General features: G+C 51.3%; 1 protein-coding gene across 1 annotated transcript in view; it reads right to left on the bottom strand.

Annotated features, from left to right (window-relative positions):
- ALX4 (ALX homeobox 4) overlaps positions 1-17,426 on the bottom strand; it is a gene marked incomplete at both ends in the record, with an annotated part of 33,228 nt that extends 15,802 nt beyond the window's left edge. Inside the window, one exon of the mRNA XM_080930925.1 lies at positions 16,997-17,426. Coding sequence (XP_080787051.1) covers positions 16,997-17,426 — 430 coding nt within the window. The remainder of the gene's footprint in view (positions 1-16,996) is intronic.
- Positions 17,427-18,463: the final 1,037 nt, after the last annotated feature.

Raw genomic sequence — 18,463 nt, 5'->3', positions numbered from 1 at the left:
CTCAAACTATATGATTGTGCCTTGCGGTGGGGTTAATGGATACATAAATCTGTATGGGGATGCGATAAATACTCCACAAATTTACACTGAACTTCTTTTCCCAACTATGTTATTTTATGGTGTGAGAAATGCAGAATGGCACTGAACATCATTTAATGTTCAAAGACCTCACCCTAAAGTCCCACTTCTAGGGTCTTAGCCTAGAGAAGTGATCAACAGTGGACCTAAGGAATGAATGAGGGGCGAAGTTCAATTGTCTACTGTGTAGAAAGCTGACACTGATCAAACAGTCAGCACAAAGGGTATTCTTCCCATACGCAGACACTGTGCTTTCTGTCCTGACCAGTGTTGTAGAACAGGGCTCTGGCAAGTGGGAAGACACTCATTTCTATGAAGTTTTGGGTTGAGAACAAGTATGGAGTGATTATCCTTAGAAAATACTGGAAGTTCTCCAGAAGTAGAAATTTGAGTATATGGGCTAACTTTTCCCTTCTGTTGGCCTGTTTTGTCCTGGCTGGCTTGAAATATTTGTTCTCTGGGATCAGGAAAAGCTCTTATCTGAACGAGAGACTGGAAATCCCAGGGAAGCCTGTGCTGACAGGGCGCTGACATTGTGCTGTGGGGTTATGGGAAGAGAGGGGCCTGGATGGAGTGGGATGGGAGAGGGCAGCTTCAGAGAAAAGCTCCTGTCATGGTGGGGTGGTGCTGACCTCCCAACTGGGCCCTAACAGACTCTAAGTCAAGGCCTTTGGAGCAGCTGGCTGACTGCCAAGGCCCAAGTCCAGTCCAGACACAGTCACCCACCGTACCACATCCCACAGCCGAGGCTCCCGCTAGCTTCTGAGGCCTCATTCAGATGCCAAATACAGGACAGGATACTCCTTGACACAGCACATACCAACAGTGAACACTGCTAACACAAGAGTACCCTGAGTTCTGTCCCCAGCACTCACATAAAATGCCAGGTGCAGGGGCGTAGGCCTATGATCTCAGCTCTGGGAAGTGGAGACTGGAGGAGCTCTGAGATCTGCTGGCCTGCCAGCCTAGAATTAGTGATCTCCAGGTTCAGTGAAAGACACCATCTCAAGAAATAAGGTAGAAAACAATTAAAGACCACATTCACCTGATTAGCAACCTCTGCTTTTCATGTGGCTGTGTGTGTGCATGAACACACACAGAGGCATGGTCATACATGCACACACACACACACACACACACACACACACACACACACACACTTTAAAAACACTAGAAGTTGAGTATGGTGGCCCTTGCATTTAATCCCAGCACAGGGGAGGCAGAGGCAGGTGGATCTCTGAGTTCCAGGACAGCCAGGGCTATGTATAGAGACCCTGTCTCAAAAACAAACAGTAAAACAGCCCAGATATTGACAAGAAATACACAGAATGATCCCTTCAGTATTTGACAGTCAGATGCAACAGAACCGTGGTCTGTTTGTGTTCTGCTACATTGGCCAGCCGCATTGTGGCTTTCAGAGACCTGTGAGCCAGATCACCCCCTCTTGCTTTGCTGATGTTGGCCTGTTCACCCCTCCCCCAATAGTACTCCCACCCTCACCATGTACTGCATAGTGGCCTTGGGTTTCTCACCTCTGCAGCTGCCCTCCGTGTGAGTGTGTGTGTGGGGGGAGTGTCTGTCTTTACTACACTATCCTGAGTTCTCTATGACTGGGCTGCCTACCTCAGCACACAACTGCCTGTGTGGATTGGTTACCTCATGGAGGTAGAAGAGACCTTTCGAGAAGGACCTCAAAGAACCCAGCCATAAAGCAGGCATGAAGGACCGAGGGTGGCCCTGTGACTATCTCAGCCTGAACAAACCTCTGGGCTAACAATTGATGTTTCCTCAGATCTACAACGAGTGAATCCATGCCACCAGGAGTGCAAAAGGCACTGTGGAGGGGCCAGTTCTGTGGACGGCCAACACCTGGAGGGTCTTGGGCAGCTGCTCACTCTCAGTGCTGGTTCTGTGTCAAGACTTGGAGGCCCAACTCCCAGAAGCCAAGGGCAAGGCTGCAGTTTCACACACGTACCACTAAGAGGCACTGTAGTTCCAATAAAGTATTTCTGGGCCTGAGGCAACGTATTTCTGGGGGGAGGCATCCCTTAATGTGATTGGAAGAAGGTTCCTGGGAGAATCGACCAGTTCTCAGGTGTTCTGCCCTACCATTTAGCTGCCATGGTGCTATCTCTGGGAGGGTTTTAGGAATGGGCAAGGCAGGGCCCAGTACCTTCTGGAAGAGCTCGTCTCCCTTATATCTCTGCTCATTGAACCACTCTCAGGATACCCCAATGGGCAAAATGAGGCACCAGACAGAGACCTATTTAATATCAACAGCATCTGAACAAAAGGCCTGAGGTCTGGGCTTTTAGTTTTATTTTTCCTTGAGGTCGTCTCCCTCCCTGCAGAACCCTAAGTATCTCTTGGGTTCCAGCTACATTGGCACACAGTAGGTGCGCAGGAAACATCTGAATCACTTGTGAATGGCCGTCTTATGCCAGAACTACTCAGTACACCACCTTGTGGTGGATTGCCTTATGGCTAGGAGCTGTCACCCCTGACCTGTGAGCTCCTTCTGTGGATTCTTAATAGAGGCAGGCACCACAAACACCTCACACTGATGTTAGCTGGGCTCTTCCTGGTTTGAGGAGTGGGCTCTCAGAGACAAGGGGGGGGGGGAGAGGAAGCAACACGGAGCGCCATGGAGAGCAGGGAGCATTCTCTGCAGTCTACGTGGTCTTTGGGACCTACTATGGCGACTCCCTCTGTACGGACACCAAGTAAAAACACCCCACCGCATAACCTTAGAAACAGAGAGGGCAATGCTTATGTAAAAGGTGGCCGGACCTGGGACATTTCCTCTGCATCCTGCTGGACAGGGGCCTTTGTGGGACAGGACTAGACATTCAGAGACCAGGCCCAGGAAGAAGGGAGAACCATTGGGAAGTGCAGGAGGCCAGCTCCTCTCAGCTGCTTCATGGACTCGTCACACGGGCCTTATGCTAACACTGAGTAGGCTATCCAGTGCACGAGACCAGTGTCGCCAACCATCAGGGACCCCAAGAATAGACTTGTGTCTTCTTTTATAATTGCCAAAAGTATTTAGAGGTAAAGAGCCAGGTAGGCAGCTTACTCCGTTCATGGAAAAACAAGAGCTGTGTACCAGCAGGCCACTCAGCTTTTGCCTGTTGATTTACGTAAGACCCAGAAGATTGGGGCTGACTTAGCTGCGTGGCAAAGCTTCCATGTGTGGGGCATCTGGACTTTCCCACTACAGCTTTTCCCTGAGTCTGAACCCTTAGTAAAATGGAAAGATTTGTGGAGAAATTATATGTAAGGGCCAGTAGGAAGTCAGCTTTGGCCAGGATCCCACTAAAGAACACATTCTGTACTGAGTAGCACAGGCCTGGGCTGGAGTGTATTGGGTACCCCATCATGACAGCCTCAGCCTGAAATGCCTGGTCCCCATGTCCTCTGCAGAGCCATGATGCCAACTCCAGAGCATTCCTCATGCAGCTCTCTGTGAGACCATCTCACCCAGCCCTCGGGGCCCCACACAGAGCCTGCACTTCCTACGGCAATGACTTTTAGGCCTGGAGCAAAGTCTGTGGGCAGAGGGCATGCTTTTGTTGCAGCTGAGAATTTGAAACACTCTCTGAATCTATCAAAATTTCCATTTTTCTGGGCTAGCAAGATGGTGTAGTGGGTACAGGAGCTTGTGGCCAAGTCTAATTCTCTGCCCGAGTTCAATTCTCTGGTCCTGTACAATGAAAGGAGAGAAAAACAACTCCCACACATTATCCTGACTGTCACACAAATACTATGGCATGAATGCGTGCGCGCGTGCGCGCACACACACACATACACACACACACACACACACACACACTAGAGAGGGAGTTGGAGACAGGAGGATACCTGGGCTCTTTGGCCATCCAGTTTAACCAAACCATCAAGTTCTCGACCTATTGAGAGACCTCATCTCAAAAGCAAGGCAGACCTCTGGCCTCCACACACATGTGCACACACATGTGCACACACCTGGGCACACACATGCGCACACACCTGGGCACACACCTGGGCACACACCTGGGCACACACCTGGGCACACACCTGGGCACACACCTGGGCACACACCTGGGCACACACCTGGGCACACAGGGCCATAGCCTGACGGAAGGCACGTGGGAAATGGAAATGGTTCCTGTCCCTTGGCACCAGAAATCCCCAGGGCACATAATAGAGTCTAACTACGGGGTCCACACAGCTGCAAGAGGGAAGGGAAAATCCCTCGGGGGCAGGAGCACCCCCACTTCCCAGTCCTTTCCAGGTGTCTTCTCTTCAACTGCCGAGACATGTATGGACCATAACGCCCTGTGCAATGTGGCTCTCAGGGTCCCCTTCAATCTGAGCTCATTTCATATATGCATAGAGGGTTCTGGAATAGGCGAAACACTTGTAACTGCTGTAAATTTTTGGACCATTTGAAACTGCCATAAGAGCCAGGCATTGAATGTCCATTCCCTTTGCTCTCCATACTTTGCTATGTATATTCCTGAGCTTCCACCTCAGATGGAGCCCTTGCTGTGGGCAAAGAAGATATCTCACCGTCTCCACGGCACCTCCCTGCCTCGTATCTGAGAAAATACCCGTGGAGTGAAGAGAGCCCGGTGTAGCTGGGTCATGGACATCTAAAAGGAGAGTGCGTCTTTCACCTGCGACCAGCTTCCTTTCTGAGATATAGTTGTTGTAGGGCACAGAATCATTGACAAACAGGGAGAGCGGGAAGAGCTTTTCTCTCTTAGATGGGAAGAAAGAAGTCATGGCCAAATCCATTGAAAAGCCGATGTTTGATTTTCTAAGGGCTAGAAAAGGCCATTTGATATTTGCTTTCAAAGAAATCTCACAGGGTGTTGGTGGGGGGAGCTAAGTGGATAAATCCCTTGATTCTCATGTATAAGGACCTGAGTTCTGATCCCCAGAACCCATGTAGAAGCTGGGTGGGCATGGCTGCCACCTGTGCTGGACTAGCCAAAACTGGGGAGCCCCAGGTTCTGCAAGAGAGTGGGGGGCAATTGAGAAGAAACCTCACATCAATTTTTGGCAACACACATGCATAAGCACCTGTACACAGACGTTTACACACATGTCAACACACATCACATATGCAAAAACCTGACTTTCTCACAATGCTGTGGCATGCACACTATCACATACTCATCGTACACAAACACATGTGTATGTGTACACATACACACACATAAGTAAAATAAGGTTTCAGAAATTGTGCTACCTGCCTGCTGACCAGGCCCAGCAGACTATGGTTGATCATTTGGGCTGATGCTTAGGTCATGGAGCCTCTTCCCCTGGGCCCAGTGCCTAGAACTCAAGGCCAGGTGGAGTCATTGATGACTGGACAGAGGACAGGCAGTGCAAATGTCTTTTTCTGGGCATAAAGATTACACAAGAGAGCTGACAGCATGAAGCCTGTAGCAGACAGGTCGTGGGCTTCCTTCCAAGGGATCCTCTTAGCACACAGGGAGGTTTTGGAGCCATGTTAATAACATGAGGTTATATCCTTATTAGAATTAGATGGAGAAACCCAAGGGTTCCCAAATAGCCAAGAACTTGGGGACCATCTCTGAAGCCCTGACCTGCAGCTCTGTCCTCCCTTATCAGCTCTGGTTCCTGGGAAACAAATGTGTCCCTGACTTGAATCTCCATGGCTAGCCAATCACTAACCTAGAGGCAAGAAGAGAGACAGAGTAGCCTATGTGTCTCCCTGTGCATTCTGGAATTCCAGGCTTCACATGAGAGAGCCTTGCTGGTGACAGACAGATGGAGTGGACCAGAAGGAAGCTTTCAGGTTCCCTGGGTGAGCAGTTCTTATCCAGCATCTCCAGAATGCTTCCTGGAGAGGAGCGCATGTGCAGATGCTAACACCCATCTCATGCTGTACCCAAAGACCGACATAAAATAGACCAACGTTTTAATCCAAGGGTCCCAAAAATAGATCCAAGACCGGACCTAAGTGTCCCAACAGAAAAAAAAAAATGGAAATCAAGGACGTAGCTGTCATCAATGTAGATGTGATGCCAAAAAATAGGTGACAAAGGAGGAAAATGGTAAATTAGATTTATCAAAATGAAAAACTTTTTCATTTATCAAAGGACAGCATCCACTCAAGAGGCAAAGACAGCCCAAGGAGGGGAGGCTTTGTGATACTTATAAACCATCTGTCTGATAATTGATTATTATCCAAATAACTAAAATTCTTCTGTGGGCTATGAGCATGGATCAATGGCACATGTCTGGGACCCTGAATCCAATCCCTACCAGCATAGATAATGACAAATCCGTCCACGTAACAACAAAACATCATCCAAACAATCAGATTCAAAAACTGGAGAAGCATCTGGAATAGGCATTTCTCCTGAAAAGTTACACAGATAGCCAAGAAAGCATTCAAACAAATTTAAATGAAATTAGGGGGAATGTGTGGAGACAGAAGGCAGACTGGAGCTGCCTGGGGAAACATGGTATAAGCTTTTGTTTAACAGGTAGACATTCTATTGTAAATGGTGGGAAAGTTCTGGGATCAAAGAAGATGGTTATACAACATTTGGGGTATATCTAATATCTCTGAATTGTATACTTAAAGGTAGGTAAAATAATTAATTTTTCTGCTATATATAATTTGGTGTGCTATTCATAATAATGCTACATATAATATGTGCATGCTTGCACACATGTGTGAAAGTGTCTTTTGCTGTAGCTCAGGCTGTCCTGGAACTCACTAGGTAGCCCAGGCTGTCCTGGAATTCACTGCACAGGATCTGTAAAGTGGGGACAGGATTCCTACCACATAGTCCTTTGATGGAATTCAGGAAGGTTCTTTATGTAGCTCAGGATAGTCTCATCCTCAATGCAAGCCTCATGCCTCACCCCATCATGTGCTGGGTTGACAAGCCTGAGGCCACACTCAGACCTGTGTCATGTCTGCACATTTTACTCTCATTAAGAAAACAAACAAACACTGTCTCCCTATGGTTGAAGTTTCCGAAATTGTTTTTAGAGCTCACACCAAGCAGCACTATAATACTCATCAAGGGGCTTACCATTACAGCTCCCTCAGCAACCTCCAGGGGGTTCCCTAAGCCCCAAGCCTTTGCAGAAATGAAGGTCCTCACAGCTGGCCCCTGCCAATCCTCTTCAATTCCCTACAACTATCAGGCTGCATTCAGACCTTTGCTAAGCCAAAGGATGACTGAGGCCCATTTCCTGTACCTTCTGCTGACCAACAGAAGCGACCTCTGAGGACTGGTTCAGGTGTCCTTAGGACTCCCCAGATCACTGCCACCCATGTGGCTCATCCAAGTGAGGCTGCTGACTATGAGGTGGGAATCATCTCCTTTACAGCCAGGCCCTGGGATATGCCTGACTAGGGTGTTGTCCACGGGATCTGCAGATGGAAGAAACCTTCCCAGGGCACTGCCCACAGCCTCTTTTGAGCCTGTTCTCTCTTTAGTGAGGGAGAAGAGAACTCTGCTCTGTTTCTATCTGTATACTCCCCCAAGTACCTAGCAGTCTGGAACAGTGGAAGCCACCCGTGAGTGCTGACATTCCAAGGCTGGAGATATGAATGAGCAAGTGAGTGCATGTGTGCGTGCACAAACTTCTACAACATGCCCAGGAAAATGCTGTGGGCCACACAGGAAGCAGAAGGAATGGTACTGGGAGAAGGCCCAGGCCTCAGCAGGTACCCCCCCAAGGAGAACCCAGAACAGAGAGAGTGAGAACAGAGAGTATTGCCTCTTGCTGGGGGAGTCTCAGAATCCCAAGAAGGAGAGATGAATAGATAGGTTCGACTGGCTCTGAGTGGCCCTCCAGGCGGGCGGTGGGAAGGAACAAAGGTCCTGGGATGTGGCTGGAGTCAGGCAGGAGCTAGACCTAACTGCAGGCAAGGTCTGAGGAGACTCAGGAGGGGAGAGCACCCACCTGATTAAAGCCAGCCCTGGCAGGCACAGCAGCTGGACACCAGGCCTGTGGCCTTGGAGATGAGCTTAAAGGGGAACAGTTGGGGACAGATGGATCTCCTCCAAACTGCTGTAATTCTGCGAAACAAATGCTTGTCTACCCACGACTTCCCTGCTCCTGAGGCACAGGCTCCTTGCAGAGTGAAATCCTTTTCCAGAAGGGTGAAAGAGGTCTGAACTTCGGGCAGCCACCCCACCCCACCCCCCGCCACACACACACAGAGGAAGGGAAGAGGAATGAACCAGAGGAGAGAGAATGAAAATTTTCTCTCCCTTTTCCATATCAGGCATCCATCTGCAAACCCTGATCGAACACCTACTGTGTACCCTGAGCCCTGTTTTAGGGTCTGGAGCAGCAGAGACGGAGCCTTACACAGTCCCGTGTCCCCCAGAAGACAGATGCTTCAGACTGTTCTCAGCTCTTCCAACTTGACCAACACTTCAAAACACAATTTCCACTTCAGCCCTTAGGCACCTGTGCCATAATGTTCAAACCAGGCATGAGTAAAGAAGCCTGGTCATGCTTGGAACACTACCCTACCCAAGTGCCAAAATCCAGTCTTGATCAGGCATCCCAGACATGATATAAAGACCTCTTTGGGAGCCATGTTTGAAATATACTCCACCCTTGGTCTCCATGCCATCTGGGATAGCGTTGGAATGATTTAAAGTACATCGGGTTCATCCTAGATAAGGATGCTTTGTCAAGAACTTATTTGTCCCTTCCTATCTACCTCAGCCTGTAATGTTCCTCACTGTCTGCTGGGTCTCTGGTGGGTCTACCTCTCTCAGGACATCACAAAGGGGTTGCAATGGAAATAGAACACAGGAAGCATTCAGCACTTCCAGTGGAAGGAATAATTAGGGCAAGCACCAGGCAAGGCCTGCTAAACTCTGCCCTGCAGCAGGTGGCCCCACCTTCTCCTGTGAGTAGAGTGCAGTAGGCAGAGAGGCAGGCCCCAAGACCTGGACCAAGGCTTTCATTTCAAAATCATCAGATTCCATGAAGGGGCTTCAGACATGGGGCCTATGTCATAGAGGTATTCACACGCTTGTCCTGTCTGTCATGGGGCCCAGCCCCTTCTTAAAAACAAAGACCAGTGGCTCACTGAGCCGTGCTCAGTGCTCAGATGTGGACTGGGGTGTTTGAATGATGAGGCCAGAGACAGGACCAGGGAAACTTCTAGATATCAGGGAGGCTGACATTATCCTGGGGGGGGGGGGGCTTAAAGTTTCCATTCCTATCCTAAAGTGTGATCAGAGTCTGCAGTGGTGTAGTGCTTGGCTGGTATGCACGAGACAGAGTGTGATCTCCAACACAACAGCAATAATAAACAAATAACAAATTTGACATCATCACCACCTGTAATGCTTTAGCTCCCTCAAAGATATGAGTGACGTAGGGGAAGGCAGAGACTCAGGACCTACCTACAACAGGCTTACTCCTTGTGCTCCCAAATCTTCCCCCTCCTCCCTTCCCTCTTAGTCAGCAAGTCCTAAATAGCCACATTCCAAAAAAAAAAAAAAAAAAATATGAAGCCACTAAGTGGCACTAAAGATTGTGTGCTGAAGGTCACAGCCAATTCCAGTGCAGTGTCAGTGTCAGCACCTGCACCCCGATCTCTTGATCTGCAGAGAAGGGGAAGAGGAGAGTTGGCAAAGGTCTTCAAACTCTTTGGCTTCCTTCCTTTGCTGGAAAAAGGAGTCCAGGTAGGCTGGGGTAGTGGCTTCAGACTAGCTCTACACCCAGGGGCATCTTTGCCCTGGCAGTTTGTGAGCCAGCCTGGTGGAGGCGTCACCTGCCCAGCACTGGGAAGAGGAACTGGACCTGAGAGCAGAGGCCGGGTCCAGCGCTTCTCAGGCCTCCCAGGGCCTGGCTCAGTGTCAGACAGTTTGATGAGTCATGAGTCAGTGGAATCAGGCATCCTAGGCTGTAGTCTGTGAAACAGGACATCGGTACAGGGGAAGACTGCTATTTCTTCCAAAATAGGGCAGGACCCCATAGGGATACTAGGACTCACTTAAGTTCAGGCACAATGGTTCCTGGGATCACCAAGGTCTCCAGCACTGGGAGGAGTCACGTGAGAGAGGCAGAGATGGGTCATTGGCCTCAGGGTACTCATGCAATTCGGCTTCTATACCTCCATATATGAAGAGAAGGCGATCCAACCAGATTGTTCCCAGATCCCACTGCCTCTCTACCCAACAGAAAGAGGTATCCTTGTCCTCCCTATAACCTGGGGATGTCCCTTATCTCCTTGTTCCCTGATCATCTATAAAAAGAAACTGAAAACCACATCAGGATTTGTCTTAAAGTGAGCCATGCAGGGCAAAACATCCAAGTGTCTAGAGAAGGGGACACATCTCACGACACTGCACGTGGGCTGGAGGGACCCAGTCTGGGACTCCAGAGCTTGCTGGAGGCTTGTCACCCGGAGACTCTGCTAGTCTGTGAGTCAGCCTCAGGGAAGCTACAATAGACAGCCAGAAGGAGGGCGGCTTGGAGTTAGACACACAGAGCTGAGCCTGCCTCATGCACAACCCTCTGAAGGGGAAGCTTGGTTGTATATGAGCTAGAAGGGGCTTTCAGACAGACAGACAGACAGACAGACACACACATACACACACACACTCGTCCTTGCATGTATGCAAGTTCATAAGTTCCTACACTGGCGTGACAAAATGGTTGGGGTCATGTACAGATTTTACACAGGAGTGTGAAAAAAAATATAATACAGGACCAGTAACTATGGGTAGAAGGCACATGCCAGCTCTCTCTGTCTCTCTCTCTCTGTCTCTGTCTGTCTCTCTCTCTCTCTCTCTCTCTCTCTCTCTCTCTCTCTCTCTCACACACACACACACACACACACACACACACACACACACGAGTGCACATGTGTGCACAGGTTGGGGTGGAGGGGTAAGAGCTACAGATCCTGGCGGACTTTCACCTTCTGAATGAAACACCAATTCTTCATTCATCCTTATAGTCAATCTCCAGGATATATACCGGAAGGGATTAGGCTCTAGCCACAGAAGGTCCACATTCTCTCGGATCACCAAGCTCTTATTGCCTTTGGTGGGCAATTGCTAAGTACAGAGATGAGGGATATAAATGGAACATTAGATTAGGGAGGGCTGCGCTGAGAGCCGCCAGAACTCTTGCATCCTTGGCTTGAGCTTGGTACCATGTGGGCAGCAGAGAACAGTAGCTTACCTTGATATTTAAACCCCAGCGAGGAACCCAGACCTTCCCTCCGGCCCTACCTTCTAAGACTGTCAGGGCACTGTCCTGGGGCGGCTGGCCATTCGGGACAGGAGTCCAGGAAAGACTTTTCTGCCCACCCTATCTATCTGGACTCCTCTGAGACAAAAAAAAAATGCATCGGGTGGGAAAGCAGAGGAGGGCGTCCGGCACAGATCCTCTCCGACAATCTGCATAGTCTACAGATCTCTCAGTCTCTGTATTAAATTAGAAGCCGGGAGCAGAGAGGACTTTCTAAGGCCACGCAAGAGAACAGTTTGCACACGTACTCAACCCCTCTTGGACTTCAGGTCCCTCTGGATTACGGTCTGTAGCACTGAGTCCCGGTCCCGCCATCACAGGCTCTTCATTCAGGAAGAGAATCTTCCGGCACCAAGAGAATCGGCTTTGCCAATCAATGTGCTCTGGTAGGCACGCAGGGGCTTCCTTCCTATTCCAGTAGCCAGTGATAGAAACCCGACTTCCCTAGTACAAGTACTGTCTCAAGGACAGGTAGGTACCTCGTTCCGCAGTGGCACTTCCCACCCTCAAGGTTCCCATTTCTCCAGAAGTACTCTGGGTACCCCACCGGCCTGCCTCTCAGAGAAACTGAAGGATAGGCTGTCCGGCCGCCATACCACCCCTGTTGCCCCTTGCTCCTCTGATCAACCTTTTGTAAAGCCCGGGGGTTAACTAATTTCCCCTCCCTCTCTCCTCCTCGGTGCTGAGGGTTGTGAGTGTGTGTGGGAAAGAAAAGGGTCTTTCCTAAAGTTGCAGAATGTGGTGGGAACAGGGAGGAAGAGTCCAGTGCGACTGGGGAGCACCACCCTGAAGGCTCAGAAGGCATCTGAGCCTAACTTAATTCTGTAGCCTTTCTGGAAAGACTGGCTTCCGAGTTGCCACCATACCTCTAAAAGATTAACAGGAGCACCTTTAATGGAGATGCGGATAACACTCATTCACACAACTATAGCAGAGAAGTGTGGTCCCTGGGGCCACTGGAGACTGGTGTCAGAGAAGCCCTGGTTAAGGGCTGGGTCTCCTGTTGACTCCCACTTGTCTAGTGGCGCCGAGCTGGTGGCTCTTAGCACCTAAACAAGGGGCCACCGTTGGTTTCCACTCTGACTTCGTTAGAGAGAATCATCACCTAGTTGTAACCAGGGTCCAAACACTGGTGTGGTTTCCTAATCTGATGACCACCCCGGACTCCTGGGTGAGGGGACCGAACTCTATATCTAGAGTGACCCGCGGTTGTCAGCGAACGTGCAAGTGGCACCTAGAAGCCAACTATAGACCGAAATGTACCACCCAAGCCTGCGACTGCGCTTAAGTTCTCAGGCTTCCTGAGCAAGAAAGATTCAAGACTAAGGACTCTGGAGAACCAGGGTCCCAAGACCTCCTTTCCAGAAATTTCTTTTCTTTCCTAAGTGCCTACCTTCCTATTGACCCAATCTGTATATTAGCACTTTCCACTGTTAGCGCAACCACCGTGCGCCTTATCCCAGGCTGGTGGGACGCTCGGAAATTGGCTTCCCTGCACTGTCCCTGCCTGCTGCCACCGAGGTGCGGGGACATCAGCAGACAAGAGCCAACCCGGTTCAAACGCCCCAGACGCCAACCTCTCCTCCCTCCCAGCTGCCCCGCAGGCTTTCCTTTCCCCATTTCAGCGCTACCGCTACCCGCGCACTTCCAGAAGAAACCCGCCCTCGAACCGAATCGAGGCACTCTCGGGAAAAGTCCGTCTATCTGCCGCTGGGAACCAGCGCCCTATAGAACATTAGCAAGATTTAATGCAGAGTGTCAGGATTTATTTTCCTCCTCTGGAACCCCAGGGCAACTGAAGGCTCTGATGGCTGGGATGGCCCGGGAAGGTTCTAAGCTTAGCTGGTTATAGCCTCATTTTAGGGTCGGTGATGCGCAAACGAAACGCTGGTGAGTTACAAGGTCACCCTTGACACGCGGCTGCGAGAAACACGACGGGGTCCCCGGTGCTTCGAAAATTCTTAATTCATACACAAAAAGTTTCTTCCCCCTCAGAAGTTTTCGTGAGTATATTGAACACCTATAGGGCCATTCCTACTGCTTTCCAGCCTTTTCCACTTTCAACCTCACTAAGTGTAAATTAAAGAAAAATGTATGCCGAATCCATTGATTTCAAAATAACACTAGACTTTTAATACATGCCTTCTGTTTTCCTAGTTAAGAACGTGTCTTCAGGCCTGGGTTGTTGGAGCAGGCTGGGGGGTATGGAAATTAACAAGTAAAAAATGAAAAGCCATTCTCTCCCAACACTCCCTCTAAAACGGGCTGGGGATCTCTGCCTTCGAGAAGAGACTTAATCCTCTCTCAAAGGCCCTCGAGGATGGATTTAGGCTGCTCTCCTTTTCCTCCTATGTCCCCATTCTCCATCTTTGGCGGGGTAGGAGGATTTACAAAAGATCCTTATTTCTTGACTAAATCAAGTAAGGGTAGTGTCAATACTGGGGAATGGTGGGGGTAGAGAAATACCTCTGGAGTTTAACATTTCGTCTAATTCGGAAAAATCAGAACAGGCCCCTCGGCGGCGCCACCCGGGCTCGAGCCAGGCCCGAGCGCTCTGAGACCTGGGCGCCCAGATGGGCCGTTGGAGGTCCCAAAATTGCGCTCAACGAAAACCTGCGTGCACCGAATCGAAAGCGAAAGGGAAGGTGGCAGGACTGTGCCCAACTGAGCCGCAACCCCAGAGGTACCCGCAAGACGCAGAGCACTGCCAGCCGAACGCCCCTGGTCCTGATTTTTCCCAGTACTGCACAAGAGCGAGAGCGGCAGATCTTTACCCTGTGAACAGTTCCTGGGGCGCTCAGGCTCAGCCGTTGCCTTGAGAGCGGAGCAGAACTTCAGAAAGCTGAAGGACCGCGGGGCGCCTGGCGGGGTCTAGATCGTAGTGGGTGAGGGCTTCTCCGTGAGGCCCTGTGTTCGCTTTGCCTTTTGAGTAAATAAAGGTGGGGCACCTGAGGTTCGGGATCCAGTAAGGATGCCTGAAGACTCAAGGAACTCTCCCTTACCTTCCGTTCAGGAGTCTCCGAAATCTTTGGCCTGGCCTGCACCCTCTCAGCTGAGCTTTAGTGCAGCCTCCAGCCCTGGTACCTTCCTCCCAAGGGTTTCCGAGGCTCCCCACCACTTGGAATCCGGACTCACTTTGGCGTCCAGACTCAGAGCCGGCAGAAGTTATAAAGATTGATGGACCCATGCTGAAGATCCGGAGCCGCCCAGGCCAGGCCTATCCCTATGTCCATCTTGATCTAGGCTCTGGGCCAAGCTCCTGGGAACATCTCAGGATTTTTCCTGGAGCCCAGTCCTCCCGGCTTTGAATAGGCACCCTAATAACGGTGCTGGAGAATTGTTTCCAATTCTCGAATGCCCGGCTTGGTTTCCCAGCTTGTAGGTTAGTGCTCCAACTCAGCAGACCTCCCTGCTATCCTGAAGGGCCGAACTCTGGCCTCTCCCTCTCTTGGACCTTAGATGTGCCTCATCTTACGGGTGGATCTGATACAGTATAGAGAGAGCCATCTCCGAGAGGGGACAGGAGCAGTGATTTGGCCTTTGTTGGCTGTTTCCTGTAGGACTGCCTCTGTTACTGGCAGCATCACAGCCTCATTCTGGTAGGTTCCAGATTGACTTTCCTCCCAACCTGCCCAGCAAGGGCAGGAACTCGCCTTGTCTTCAGAACTGGGGGTTCCCAATAACAAGGGAATGAAGTGGGAAGGAAAAGGGCTGGGGTGGGGGGACCAGCATTTATGACCTCTCCTTTACTGCCTTGGAAACAGGAATTTAATAGAATTACTCATACTGGGGTCACTCTGTGGGTTAGGGGCGGTTCCAGGAAGCCGCTGCTCCTTTCCATTTCCATACCAGCAAAATAATACCTAGCCCATCCTGAGTGTTCCCATAGGAGAGTCAAGGGCAGAGCCTTCTATCACACTTCAGGATGACCCTAAGACGTCTTTCTCACCACGATCTTGAGAGCAGTTTGACCATAGTTTTGCCTAGTATCTCGGCCTCCTCTGAGGTCATGCTCCTGGATTTTTTTTAAACTATGAAAATACAGTGAAGGAAGAAGAAATCTGCTAACCAGCCCCTCTCCACGGCATATTTCTGTGTCTCCCAGCCTGCCATATGCTCTTACACGGTAGTCACAATGACAGGGCCTGGGTTCTGGAACTGGGCAGGAAGAAGTGCCTGTGGACAGCGATCCTGATGGATCCCGATTGATCGATTGATCGATCCCGTTCCGCACGAGGTGGAGAGAAAGATGGTGGGAGTCCAGAAGGAAGGCTCACCAGATCGGTCTAGATCTGCTTTTAGCTCTGTCCTGTCAGTTTGGGGGTTTGTAGCTTTTTTTTTTTTTTTGAAGTCACATGAATGTATGATTTTGGTACGTGACCATGCTAGCAAATAAAGGTGTGTGTGTGTGTGTGTGTGTGTGTGTGTGTGTGTGTGTGTGTGTGTGTAAAATTCAAATTTAGGGTAAGGGGTGATGGCATCTACAGTCCCCTCCAGAAACTTGTTCCAGCCCCATCTGTGATTAAGATCAATATGAAGGCGCATGTTTGTGCATACACAAAAAGCTTGGGCTGTGTCCTGGGGTTATTCTGGCCATTAAGGTCTCTACCACGTCTCACCTGTGTCCCCAGGCTTCCGGCCTCTATATCCCGCTGGAGTGGAACAACCAGAGCCATTGGTCTGTCAAGAGCCAGCCCAAAGACTGGGCCCAGCCTAAGACAAAGGCCTGGGGAGAAGGTCTTTCTCCCTTCTTTGAGCTCTGGGTTGTTCCTTAACTCCGATTGCTATGGGAAAAAAAGAAAGTTTAGGCGCTTGGATGGTTTTGGTTTCCTAACTCATTTGATAGATTGTCTCGTTCACAGTGGTAGCACTGAGGACTCCGGCCTGAATCCCGAAGCTACTTCAAGGGGGCTTGGAGGTCATTTGGGCCATCTCGATCAGGTTCCTTATGGGCCCAAACTAGGAGCCAGTTTTTTTTTTTTTTCCTTCTGCCCACAGTCCTGTGCTACCGTATCTCAGAATTACAGCTTTCCCACCCGTTGAGTACTAAACCATGCTTTCCGGATGCCAGCCACTTTTAGACATCGCAGACCGGCTGGCGGTGGTCCCCTATGCTGTCCGCGCTCCTGGCCAGGACTCGAGTTTTCTGGGGCGCCTGGTTCTCTGTACACACGCCGGCAGGAGCTTGGCGACACGGCGCGGTGTCAGGGCTTCTAATGTAGACCCTGGAGACTGGGCTCCGGATCCCGGACGCTCTCGACACCTGCAGCTTCTTACCTGCCGTGTGCGGAGCCTGCCAGGGTCGAAGAGCGAAACCTGGGCGGCCCCGGAGCCGCGCGCCGACCGCAGCCCGAGAGGCTTCTAGCATCCGCCCGCCGGGAACCGGGACGAAGCATCCGCTTCAAGTCCGGCCCCGCGAGGCAGCGCAAAGCCAGAGGTTTAGGTAAACGGAGGAAAAACCCGGGAAGCCAGAGTGCTCTAAGCCCCGGCCGGGGCTCGGGAGGCAGAAGAACGCAGGGACGCCCTCAAAGCTCTCAGTCCTCCGGGCAGACCCGAAGGTCCTCCAGCCTCCCCGCCAGCCCAGCGGGTTTCGGGGTTAGCGAAGCCGCGGACCCCGGGGGCCCCGGGCCCGGTGTCCCACACGTGCACTCACCGTAGCAGGGGACCTGCAAGGCCGCGTTGTGGCTGCCGCTGCCCTCCTGGAGCTTGAGGCTGCCGTCTGGGGGCGTTTTGCAGGCGCCCCTCTGCAAGTAGAGATGCGCAGGCGGCGCGGGCGGAGCGGGCGGCGGCTGCGGGGTGGGCGGCTGCGGCTGGAACTTGTTAAAGGTTCCCCGCGCCCCGGCGCTGCTCTCCAGCGGTGCTGCCAGGTCCTGCTGTCCCGCGCCGTAGCGGGCCCGGCTCTTGGCGTCTCCGAATCCTTGTCCTTTGGCGGCGGCCGACAGAAAAGTTGTACCGAACTTGTCGCCTCCTGGGAATCCCCTAAAAGGAGACGAGCCTTCCCGGCTCTGCGACACCGGGCTGTAGTAGGCGTCCATGGCAGCGGCCGGCGACTCGCAGTAAGAGACGCAAGTCTCAGCGTTCATGCCTGGCCTGCGCGGGTGACGGGGCGGGGGCGCCGGCGAGGGCGCGAGGACGCCACCGCGCGCCTTGGCTGGGAGTTGGGGAGGCAAGGAGGCGGTGGCAGTGCTCTCTCTCTCTCTCTCTCTCTCTCTCTCTCTCTCTCTCTCTCTCTCTCTCTCTCTCTCTCTCTCTCTCTTCTATCTTTCTTTCTTTCCCTCTCTCTCCCCCTCTTTTTCTTGCTCGCCTTTTCTCTTTCTCCTCCCCCTTCGCTCCACAGCTGGTCCAGAGAAAGAACCAAGAGCTTCGTAAAAAGATTCGGATGCTTCGGAAAGTTCACTAGATCTCTCAAACCTTCTTAAGGTTTTGAAGCAAGGGGAAAAAACGTGATTTCTTTTTCCTGACTTGCTCCTTCCTGCTCCCCTCCTCCCTCCCCTCTTCTCCCAGCGCTCCTTCCTCCCTCCCCAGCCCCTCCTTTCCTCTCACTAGAGATGCCACTCACTGGCTACAGGCGACCCGGAGAAGCCTTGAGGCCTTTTGGAGTTTAGGTTAGACTGGGGAAGTGCCGCCGTCCCTTTGCTTCGGAAGCTGGGCTGCAAATGGATGCACGGTTTCAGCTAGGGTCTAGGGGATGAGAGAACGTAAATTTTATTGACAGGTTAAAGAACAGTAAGAGGTTTTGACTTTCGGAGTCAGATGGGCCTCTGGCCTAGCAAATCCTTGGAATGCTTCTTGGTGAACTTGGCAGAGCAGCCCAGGGCCTGCCTGCCAGGACCTTTGCTGGGGTTTTCAATTCTGCCTCCCCATTCCTGATTCATCCCAGTAATTCACACACAACAGATCTCAAAACGTCCAGACTCTCCAGACTCACTGCCTTGGCGCCTTAACTATCTCCTTGCCCTGTAAGGACACTGGGCAGTGAGATATGCCGCCCTTCAGTCACTGGAGGGACCCTAGACTGGCCTGGCTTTGAGTTCTGGAGCCAAGCTCCGTTTCCCAGGCCAAGACCTCTGGCCTCTACCCATCAAAGCCAGGTTGAGAATGGAGCCTTCAGAGACATTCT

The sequence above is a fragment of the Micromys minutus genome, assembly GCF_963924665.1.
Source record: "Micromys minutus genome assembly, chromosome: 17".
In the NCBI taxonomy this organism is placed as follows: Eukaryota; Metazoa; Chordata; class Mammalia; order Rodentia; family Muridae; genus Micromys; species Micromys minutus.
The sequence above is the reverse complement of the archived record's forward strand: the minus strand, read 5'-3'. Positions and strand labels throughout refer to the sequence as shown.